A 12,221-nucleotide genomic window follows, 5' to 3' on the forward strand; every position below is an offset into this window, starting at 1 on the left:
CACATGAGCACCGCTCAGTTGGTTTATATGATTCCTGGGTTGAAGAAAGGATCGCAGTCTCCAGTATACTCACCACATTAGCGGCGCCAGTGCCTGGTGCCTGTTCTCTTTTTTATATACTCATCCTACAGCTATCCCACCTTTATCAATATCCATGTTTATTCATGTCTCAGAACCTGACCAGTACAATAGGAACATGTAAATATTCAAACATTATGATGCCCAGCATTCTGTCATTCTGTCATTCTTGACTGCACTGAATTAAACTCAGCCTTAGGGCCCTTTCACACAGCAGAATGTCCTCAATTTCCCCGTGCAAAAAAACATGATACACAAGTCATTTCAAGCAGATTCAAGCCATCCATGTGGAAATTCAACGAGGAATCTAAGCCCCATTATTGTCAATGGAAGTTCCTAATGAGGATTATTTTCTGCTTTAATAATTGACATGTACCCTTTTGAAGACGAAAATTACCCTCCTCAGAAACTTCCACTGACTTTAAAGGGGTACTCCCCTGGAAAACATTTTTTTTAAATCAACTAGTGCCTGAAAGTCAAACAGATTTGTAAATTAGTACAACAATAGGAGACGTAGGTGCACTCACCACAGAGTTAAGACTGTCGAATCTCGGTGTCCGGTGTCGGGTAGCCGGGTCACGGCATTCGGCGCTGGTATCTTGTGGCGATCAGAGCGCCACAAGATACCAGCGCCGAATGCCGTGACCCGGCTACCAGACACCGAGATGCGACAGTCTTAACTCTGCGATGAGTGCACCTACGTCTCCTATTGTTGTACTAGTTGATACTTCATATCTTGTACGTGCACCCCGCAGGAGACTGGTATCGGAGGTCACCGTGGACCTTGCTGCAGACGCCATTAGGTGATATTGTTCCCCATGTGTGCTCTCCCTGCACCTCTACCTTGAGATTTGTAAATGACTTCTATTTAAAAATCTTAATCCTTCCAGTACGTATCAGCTGCTATATGCTGCTCTACAGGAAGTTCTTTTCTTTTTGAATTTCCTTTCTGTCTGACCACAGTGCTCTCTGCTGACACCTCTGTCCATTTAGGAACTGTCCAGCGCAAGATAGGTTTGCTCTGGGGATTTGCTCCTATTCTGGACAGTTTCTGACATGGACAGAGGTGTCAGCAGAGAGCATTGTGGTCAGACAGAAAGGAAATTCAAAAAGAAAAGAACTTCCTCTGGAACAAACAGCAGCTGATAAGTACTTTAAGGATTAAGATTTTTACAAATCTGTTTAACTTTCTGGCACCAGTTGATTGAAAAAAATAAATGTTTTCCAGTGAAGTACCCCTTTAATAGGGCTTTGATTCCATGAGGATTCCAGGCAATATTTCCTCATGGAAATTCTGCTTCAGGTTACGTGTGTGGCATGGTTTTTGCTCGGAGAAGTAGAGAAAATTCTGCTATGTGAAAGGGCCCTTACATATTTCAAATAACTTACGATGGACTGTGAATGTGAAACTAATCTATAGTTCATAAATGTAAATGAAATGTTTTTACATTTGTTTAATGTGTATTTCTAAAGGGGATTACAATACATGACTTTTACAGAAGACTCTACAGTTTTTTTTATATAAAGGGCAGTAGTGTGATTCCCTAGACCAGTGTTTCCCAACCAGGGTGCCTCCAGCTATTGCAAAACTACAACTCCCAGCATGCCCGGACAGCCAACGGCTGTCCGGGCAAGCTGGGAGTTGTAGTTTTGCAACAGCTGGAGGCACTCTGGTTGGGAACCACTGCCCTAGACTAAGTGGAAGGCGCTATGTCTCCGCTAGTTCTGTCCATGTCTCTCTTTAGATAATGTAATGTATTTCTTCTCTGCAGAGCTATCTGTTCCTGTTATCATCAGATTATGAGAGGTCAGAGTGGAGAGAAGCCATCCAGAAGCTTCAGAAGAAAGGTAAACCATCCCTGTTATACTGTAAGGGTACGTTCACACTACGGAATTCCCGCGGAGTGAACTTAACATTAGTGTGAATGGGTCCCGCGAGACCCGTTCGCACTGCGGAATTTCAGCGGCAGACTGTTTCGCGCAAGGAAAGAACATGTTCATTCTTTGCGCGGACTACGCGAGCCCTGCATAGCACCAATGGTGACGGCTCAGTGCCTCGGGGCCCTAGCGCCAAAGTATTTTCGGCGGCAGCCGCCAGACGGAGTCTCCGCTCGCTGAATTCAGCGAGCGGAGATTCCGCAGTGTGAACGCACCCTAAGGGTATAGCTACATGCAGCTGATATGTCGCAGGAAGTTCAGCAAATGTCCCATACATCTGCGTAGTACAGGTAGAAGTCCATGTACCTGCTGCAGAAAAAGCTCTATGTTGATGAATGGAACAGATCAGTAGTCACATAAGTGTCTGCAGCAAGTCTGTCATGTGTGAAGATCTCGAAGGCGATTTTCACATTGGATTTGCTGTACCTGTTTACCTTATGTGCTGAAGTGCAACAGGCACTGTCAAAATCAATTGTAGCTAATACCACACGGACATGCGCTGTCCCCATTGACAGTAATGCAGTTCTCGCAAAATTCCACCAAAAGAATGGACCTGTTCATTCTTTCAGTAAATCCTGGAATCCAGAATAGTTTTCCACAAAAATTGTGCTGCAGAAATTCTGCTGTATGCACAGTACAGCAGAATCCCTTGAAAATAATGGGAGGTTGCTGCACCAGAATTCATGCGGAATTCTGCTTGGAAATTCGGGTGTGTGTATGGGCCCTAAAGGTATCCATAGACCACCATTACTAAGGAGGCCAAAAAGCTGTGATTTTGGACTCTGTTCAGTTGATTCACATTGGGATAAATTTTCTGTGTAGAAAATAGTGTACTATTCCATAGAAAACAAGAGAGTGATCAAAAAGGGCACTGCACAGTCAGATTTATTATTATTATTATTATTATTATTTTTTGTTTACTAGCTAGAGTCACTACAGGGACGGTTTCGAATAAAAAGCACCACTCTTTTCCATGGTGTTGCAGCTTTGTGGTACTAACTCTTCCGTGCAGGGTGATGCTTGTTGTTTTGATATTTGACACTAACTCTGTAGAACTCTTGTGGACTGCATATATATAACTTAAAGGGGTACTCCGCCCCTAGACATCTTATCCCCTATCGAAAGGATAGGGGATAAGATGTCAGATCGCGGGGGTCCCGCCACTGGGGACCCCCGGGATCACGGCTGCAGCACCCACCTGTTGCGGCTTCCGGCAGCGCTGGAGGCTCTCATCCTAACGCCTCACGACCACGGTGACGGGAGATCGTGACGTCACGCCCCACCGCCTCAATGTAAGTCTATGGGAGGGGCTGTCACATAGACTTGCATTGAGGGGTGGGGCGTGGCGTCACACGGGGGCGGAGTCATGCCATCACAATCTCACGTCACAGTGGTCGGGAGCCGAAGCCTCCAGCGTTTCCGGAAGCCGCAACAGGTGGGTGCTGCAGCCAAGATCCCGGGGGTCCCCATCGGCGGGACCCCCGCGATCTGACATCTTATCCCCTATCCTTTGGATAGGGGATAAGATGTCTAGGGGCGGAGTACCCCTTTAAAGGGTTTTTCCTCACAGACACTCATCACTTATCCACAGGAAAGACGATGAGTGTCTGGTTGGTGGGTGTTCAACCGCAGGTATATAATGTTTTGTCTTAGTCTTAATGACCTTCATCAGGATGGGATTGCTGCGAAGGCTGGTGGTGGATTGTAGTTGCCCAGTTGCTTTGTACTGGGTAGTATGAATACGTGGGTACTTGCAATCTCTAGAATGTTATCCTCTATCCTCCAAAACTACCCACATATTCACACTACACGGCAACTGGCCAACTCAGTCTCCAAATTCCACAGCAATTTCGATGACCCAATGAAGGTTGTTAAAGGGGTACTCCACTGCTCAACGTTTGGAACAATCTGTTCCGAATGCTGGAGCCGGCGCCGGGAGCTCGTGATGTCATAGCCCAGCCCCATAATGATGTTGCGCCCCGTCCCCTCAATGCAAGTCTATGGGAGGGGGCGTGACGGCTGTCATGCCCCCTCCCATAAACTTGCATTGACGTGGCGGGGTGTGGTGTCATGAGGGGGCGGGGCTATGATGTCACAAGCTCCCGGCTCCAGCGTTCGGAACAGTTTGTTCCAAACGCTGAGCAGCGGAGTACCCCTTTAAGACCCTAACCTTTCAGTGTGTATCTGTATTTTGATATCTAGTAAAGAAATAAAATATCTTCATTTTGAGTGCCCAGTATTAAATAGAAGTACAGCACTTGGCTATCTTAACCTAAGTTGAATGGACACTCTTTACCTATCTAGTGGCTAGGGAATTTTTTAAATATTTTAAGTGATTGCTAGATGGATCCAAAGCTATGAAGATGTGTTTGCACAGCAGATATTTAGATCTTTGTGAAGGGGAAACAACTTTCCCTGTAAGGAAGTACTGATCCATTGGACCACCCACATGAACATAACCGAACTTCAGAGTGCAACTACACCTTAGGCTTTGTTCACACCTACAAATTTCAGTTCCATCACAAAAAATAAAAAATGATAGGTTGTCACACAATGGAAACCATTGGCATCGAACTATGGCCTCTGACTTATAACTGGGGTCCTTGCGGCGTTATGCTTCCTGTCACATGTGACAGAGGTTCTGAATGCAGCTTTCAGTGCAAATGTGAACATAGCCATAAATGCATGATGGTTATACTCCTCTTGTGTGGAACATATATTTTCCTTTATAAAGTAATAATTTCCTTTTATTTTAGATCTCCAAGCCTTTGCACTCAGTTCTTTGGAGCTCCAGGTGCTTACTGGAGCCTGCTTCAAGCTGCGCACAGTTCACAACATGCCTATAATCAGCAATAAAGACGGTAAGCATCGCTCTGAGCTCTGCAGTACAGCTTCTCAACCACTGGGTGGCACTGGAAGTTGTTTTTTCAAACTCCCAAGCGTTGCCTCATACAGTAGATATTTAGAAAACAAAATCCTTCTTTTACTTATTAGAAATATTTAGATATTAAGTATTTTTTCAGTTAGTTTGACAAAACTGGGATAAGCTTAAATACAAATTAAGTATTTATTTTGTACATGCTAGATCATTGCAGTTATTTCAATGAATTGTACATGCTCTGGACATTGATATGGTTTTTATCCATGAAAATGTGATTACTCATTAGGGATAACAGTCAGCTTGCTCCTCCCGCACTAACCAGCGGTACTGATTGGTAGTGCGGGGGACGCTGATCAGTTTCATGTCTACTGTGCCCGGATCTGCCAGGCCGTTTGGACGAAATCTTTGTTTTTCTGTATATGCTAATTAGGTGCTAACTGGCACAGGTCGAGGTTATTGGCACTCTGACGTCAGGGCGCTCGCCCGCAGCGCTGAACAGCTCATCAATATTCCTTCCCTTCCTCCGCCTCTCCCTCTTCTCCCCGCTCTGTAATGAAGAGGGAGAGGCGGAGGGAGGGGAGGAATAATGATGAGCTGGGCGGCGCTGCGGACGAGCGCGCTGACGTCAGAGTGCCAATAACCTCGACCTGTGCCAGTTAGCATCTGATTAGCATATACAGAAAATCGAAAATTTCATCCGAACGGTGGGGTGGATCTGGGCACGGTAGACCTCAAAATGATCAGCGTCCCCCGTACTATCTGACAGTTTTCCTTTAAAAAATTTACTTGTGGTGCATTGTAGTTGCTGGTCATAGAATTTAAAGGGGTTTTCTGTTTTTATTTTATTTATTTATTTATTTAAATATTGATGGCCTATTCTTAGGATAAGCTCTTAATATCACATTGCTGGAAGTCTAGACCCTGGGACCCCAGCCAGTCAGCTTATTGAAGGGGTCTTGGTGCATCTGCAAGCACTGTGACCTCATCAATTCTTACAAGACACATCTCTGTCCCTTTTAGGCTGTGTCCAAGTGGTCCTGAGAACAGTTCCTAGAAATACTTCTATAAGGTGATAAATACTACAAAATCCACAGCAGTTCAACCAATAGAATCTGCACCAAAGTATGTGGATATTCTGCAGATGTAAATGTGGATTATGTAATTTGGAAAGCAAAATAATCAACATGTTGAAAATCCCCAGTAGTGGATTTTTTTGCAATTTTGCAGATTTTTTTCAGAAAAAACTGCAGAAGAAAAATCTGCACATTTTTTTTTTAGGTAATTTGAAGTAGATTTTTATTTTCCCTATTGATCTTGATAATTGGCAAGAAACCTGAATTGTATCCGCAACATAAATTGACTTGATGCAGGTTCTACTCTGCAAGCCAATTTTTATGCGAATTACAAGCAGTTTTTTTTTTTTAGCAAGTGTTTGAAATTTCTGAAAATCCCATCCACTGTAACACACTGCAGATTTTCTGTACATAAATTCACATTGGAAAATCTGCAGCACATACAATCCCACGGAAGCACCCTTTAAAGGGTTGTTCTACTTACTGACACCTCTGTCCATGTCAGGAACTGTCCAGAGCAGGAGAGGTTTGCTATGGGGATTTGCTCCCGCTCTGGACAGTTCCTGACATGGACAGAGGTGTCAGCAGAGAGCACTGTGGTCAGACAGAAAAGAAATTCAAAAAGAAAATAACTTTCTCTGTAGTATGCAGCAGCTGATAAGTACTGGAAGGATTAAGATTATTTAATAGAAGTAATGTACAAATTGGTATAACTTTCTCTCACCAGTTGATTTAAAATAAATAGTTTTCCACTAGAGTACCCCATTAAAGCTTTTAAATAATCTTATCATGCCATAGAGACTTTTCAAAAGTTTTAATCGGTTGGGGTCTGAATTCTGAGACCCCGACCGATTACTAGAAATGAAAAACGTGGAGAAGCGCTGTTCTTCCTTGCTCTCCCCTCATTGCAGGAGATGGACTATAGGTGGAGATTTATCAAAACCTGTGTAGAGGAAGAGTGGTGCAGTTGCCTATAGCAACCAATCAGATCGCTTCTTTCCTATTTCATATAATTTTTTTAAATTAAAGGCAATATGATTGGTTGCTACGGACAAGTGCACCACTCTTCCTTTAAGTAGGTTATCATAAATCTCCAACATGTCCTGATGGCTTTTTATAGAGCCCATTTCCTGCCATTTCCGCTGCAGATTTGAGGTTGCGGACCCGCAGTTGCAGTTTGAGGTTGCGGATTTCACAAGGCAATCATAAATACATAAGTTGTGGATCCACAATAGCATATTTTACAACATCAAATCTTGATCCTGTGTGTGTGTGTGAATGATCCCTAACATAAATTTTTATCTATTTTATAACCATTTATTTCATGTCCTTGGAATTGAAGCATCATGTGTCAGTGAGAAGTAGAGTTTATGGATAGGTTCAGATTGGCGATTTGGTGTGAACTTTGCACTGCAGATCCATCACGTCACAGTGCAATGCAAGTGAAGGAGAGAAAAATGTTCCCAGGTTTTAAAGCATGCTACTGTCATGTTGTAATTCCTCTTACAGTATGACACTTATGCAAAATATATACTAAAACAGTGGATAGCCTTAAAGGGGTACTCCACTGGCCAGTGTTCCGTCTGCATTCGGAACATTCAGTTCCGAACACTGTGTTCGCTGCCCACGCCCCCTTGTGACATCAGGCCACGCCTCCTCAATGCAAGTCTATGGGAGGGGGCTATTAGACCAGTGTTTCTCAACCAAGATTCCTCCAGCTGTTGCAAAACTACAACTCCCTCCACGCCCAGACAGCTGAAGGCTGTCGGGGCATGCTGGGAGTTGTAGTTTTGCATTACCTCTGGCACCCTGGTTTGGGTTTGACAACAGTGCAAGAGGCACAGTTCAGAGACTGCAAATCTATAATAACTTAGATCTGTGACGTTTAATGCATAACTAAAAATGTGAAGAATAAAGCTCCAGTAACTGCATGTTATCTGCCACTTTATCTTCTGCTAAAATAATAAACAAGCCACATTTTAGTTAGCAATATGTGTCTAGTATAGAATTCTGAGTTGCTGCAGGAAAACACTTGTACGTGATCTGCTTAATTCATTACCTGACTTCCTTCATAGAACGTTTATTGAACACAATCCATATTCATGTGTTTTTCTCTAGATGATGAATCTTCTGGACTGTATGGTTTTCTGCATGTGATTGTTCACTCTGCCAAAGGATTCAACCACTCTGCCAGTGAGTACTGGAGGCCAAAGACGTGAGGTCTTTTATTTATATTGGTTCTGTTCAAGGGTTGAAGTCATTGGGAATGCGTGTTCTTATAGTAAATCAAAGTTACTTCAGCACTTATAATAAGAGTACAATTACATGCAATATGTATGCTAGAAGCCCTTATGCCTCCTTAAAGAGGTTGTCTGGGGTTATAAATAGTGGGCTGCGTTTTTGCAAAAACAGTGCCATGCTTGTCTACAGGTTTTGTGAGGTATTGCAGCTGAGCTCTATGTATGTCTCTTGAGCTTTAATGTAATACTAGACACAAGCCATGGACAGGTGGGGCACTGGTTAATATAAAGGTAATAAAAAATGAACATATACTTAAAGGAGTAGTCCAGTATATATATATAAAAAAAAAATATATCCCCTATTAGGAGGATAGGGGATAAGTGTCAGATCGCATGGGGTCCAACTGCCGCTGGGACCCCCTGCTCTCTGCATGAATGACACTGTGTTGACCACGGCACGAATCCTAGGTCCCCTCAATCCATCTCCATCCACCAGAGCTACACGAACGCTTTATCAACAGCTCTCCCATAGAGAGACATGGAGGGGGGGTGTCGGCCACCATTTCGCACCATGGTCGACGTAGAGTCATTTATGCAGCAAGCCAGGGCTCCGGGCAGGAGATTGCAGGGTGCCCAGCAGTCGGACCCCCCACGATCTGATACTTATTCCCTATCCTGCTGATAGGGTATATGTTTTTTATATACTAGATAACTCTTTTAAAAAGGAAGTGGCCATCTAGGGTTCAAAGTATATTTAGTGTGAACGTTCACCTCAGTCATGCTCAGTCACTCTTCCCATAGCCAGGTTTCTATCTAGTGGTCCTCTTTTCATTGGCTTTGTGCGGCTGCCTGCCTACTTGCTGGCAATAGAGTTGAGAAGACTTCTTCTGTAGAGTAAGTAAGAAGAGACTATAATATTAGCTGCCATAGAGGGAATGAGATGGATGTCATTCAGAGCTGCTTCCAGAGGGGGAAGGAGACTGATCCTATTCAGGGCTGCCCCGGCAGCACAGATTAGAAGCAGCAGCAACAAGGGAAATGAATATAAGCAAAAATTGAGAAGGATGTTTGTTTTGCTAATGGCTATATGTTTGTGTGTGTGTATATGTGTGTGTGTGTGTGTGTGTATATATATATATATATATATATATATATATATATATGTATATACACATACAGTAATGGCCGTAAATGTTGGCACCCCTGAAATTTTTCAAGAAGATGGAAGTATTTCTGACAGAAAAGGATTGCAGGAACACATGTTTTGCTATACACATGTTTATTCCCTTTGTGTGCATTGGAACTAAACCAAAATAGGGAGGAAAAAAAGCAAATTGGACATAACTTCACACCAAGCTCCAAAAATGGGCTGGACAGAATTATTGGCACCCTTAACTTAATATTTAGTTTCACCCCCTTTGGAAAAAATTACTGAAATCAGTCTCTCCCTATAACCATCAATAAGCTTCTTACTCCTCTCAGCCGGAATGTTGGACCACTCTTCCTTTGCAAACTGCTCCAGGTCTCTCTTATTTTAAGATCTCTCCACAGGTGTTCACTGGTATTTAGATCTGGATTCATTATTGGCCACTTCAGAACTCTCCAGCGCTTTGTTGCCATCCATTTCTGGGTGATTTTTGACGTATGTTTGGGGTCATTGTCCTGCTGGAAGACCCAAGATCTCGAACACAAACCTAGCTTTCTGACACTGGGCTGTACAGTGCGACCCCAAAATCCGTTGGTAATCAGATTTCATGATGCCTTGCACACATTCAGGCAGCAAAACAATCCCAAAACATAATTGAACCGCCACCATATTTCACTGTTGGTACTGTGTGCTTTTCTTTGTAGGCCTCATTCTGTTTTCGGTAAACAGTAGAATGATGTGCTTTACCAAAAAGCTCTGTCTTGGTCTCATTTGTCCACAAGACGTTTTCCCAGAAGGATTTTGGCTTACTCAAATTCATTTTGGCAAAATGTAGTCTTTCTTTTTTATGTCTCTGTCAGCAGTGGGGTCCTCCTGGGTCTCCTGCCATAGAGTTTCATTTCATTTAAATGTCGATGGATAGTTCGCGCTCAAACTGATGCTCCCTGAACCTGCAGGACAGCTTGAATATCTTTGGAACTTGTTTGGGGCTGCTTATCCACCATCCGGACTATCCTGCGTTGACACCTTTTATCTATTTTTCTCTTCCGTCCACGCCCAGGGAGATTAGCTACAGTGGCATGGGTTGCAAACATCTTGATAATGTTGTGCACTGTAGACAAAGGCAAATCTAGATCTCTGGAGATGGACTTGTAACCTTGATATGATAAGCGCCGTGGCCATAACAAATTTATTGTTCTCGGGGGGAGGGGGGGAGCTGCACAGGGTGCCTCCAGCTGTTTCACCACTACAACTCCCAGCATGGCCTAACAGCCAATAGATGTCATGGAAAGCTGGGAGTTGTAATGGTGAAACAGCTGGAGGCACCCTGTGTAGATGAACTAAAGGCGGAAGTCGGCCCCCCCAGCAGGCATCAGTGACGTCGTGCCTGCTGGGGAAGTCTGCCTGGTAGTGAGTACACTACCAGGCAGACAAAAAGGCATTTTTTATATAGTAAAAAAAATAAAAATTAAAAGCAGAGAGGGGGTTAGGGAGACATGGGCAATAGGCAGTCTCTTCCTGCATGGCTTCCCCACCTAGGGAATGCTCCACTACAGCTGGTTGTGCTCAACTATCAGAAACAGTAGTTTGATACACTCCAATATTGCAAATAAATGATCAATAGCACTCACCAGAACTTCATCTTTCTTTTTTGTATTGTAGTACAAAAGTGCAGGTTAAAACATTCATCGTCATACCATTCCTGGCGTGGGCGCCAGTGCGTTCAGCTTGATGGACAGGTTACAATTGTTTCACACAGCTATGCGCTTCAGCAGACTCAGAATGTATTTTGACGTGGTCCCCTTCCACCACTGAGCAGTAACCCTATATTACCATCTTTAACATTCCCAGGATGACCACATCTGACAGCTGCCGCACAGCAGCAGATCTAAGCACTTCACATATGTGCGGCTGTATAGTACAGGTGGAAATTACCCAGAGTACTGCGGTCTCCTGTTCCTGCGGAATATTCTGTGTACTGTACTACTTAGAACTCCACAATCCTCCTGCTTCCCTGGGATGACTTATGTTATTGGAAAGACAGGGTAAATTCCCCTTCATACACTATGGCGGCGGCTCCTCCAGTCATTAGCTGCTTTGTATGATCATTGCTGCCGGGATCACGGTGCAGAGGGAGAGATTGTTCAGCACAGTGTCACATCACAGATGAATAATGTGTGTTACTACTTTTAGTTTCCTTCGCTTCATACATTGTGCTCAATATTCACATTCAAGAACATAGTTAACCTTTTAATATCTGCATTATTTTAGAATATTTTAGTGTTTATATTTTTCTAAATTTAAAAGAGGGTCTCTTAGAAGCATGAAATCCCAACAGGCTTTGTCATTACTGACAACTATGTTTTATTCTGTAACGCTGCAGGGTTTTGGAAGAAACATTATTATTATTTTTTTGATCAAAACGTGTCCCCCATCCACCCCACGGAGGTGACCTCACTTTGGATGGGACCCTAACACGCTCACTATACCCACCTCTGACCGAGTGAATGCAGGATCCACTTTGAGTTAAAAAACCTTCTTTGAATAGGGAAGGGTGCATGGCTGTAGAGGATTGCGACTCCTCCTAACTTGCATTGTAAAGTAAATAATACCTTCGCATGGTGGATGGGGGACACATTTTGATCAAAAAGTGCACAAGAGCCTTCATTTTTTTTGATCAAGAGTGTTGCCGCAACCTTATATTTTGTAAACTTTGTATTTGCCCAGCAGTGTGCACCCGTGCATTGTGTAGTTTTTCTGTGTTTTTTTTCTTTGCAATGCAAGTGAGGAGAAGTAGCGCCCTCTATAGCTGTGCATCACTCTCTGTTCACAGGAGGTTTTTAACTTGATAGTGGGTCCTGCAT

The 12,221-nt window shown here is 43.4% G+C and overlaps 1 protein-coding gene across 7 annotated transcripts in view; it reads left to right on the forward strand.

The window, feature by feature from the left end:
• ABR (ABR activator of RhoGEF and GTPase) overlaps positions 1 to 12,221 on the forward strand; it is a 442,924-nt gene that overhangs the window by 349,184 nt on the left and 81,519 nt on the right. For all 7 annotated transcript variants that reach the window (XM_056559132.1, XM_056559136.1, XM_056559135.1 and 4 more), the window contains 3 exons: positions 1,851 to 1,926; positions 4,773 to 4,877; positions 8,089 to 8,163. In XM_056559132.1, coding sequence (XP_056415107.1) covers positions 1,851 to 1,926; positions 4,773 to 4,877; positions 8,089 to 8,163 — 256 coding nt within the window. The remainder of the gene's footprint in view (positions 1 to 1,850; positions 1,927 to 4,772; positions 4,878 to 8,088; positions 8,164 to 12,221) is intronic.

Source organism: Hyla sarda, chromosome 2 (genome assembly GCF_029499605.1).
Source record: "Hyla sarda isolate aHylSar1 chromosome 2, aHylSar1.hap1, whole genome shotgun sequence".
NCBI lineage: Eukaryota > Metazoa > Chordata > Amphibia > Anura > Hylidae > Hyla > Hyla sarda.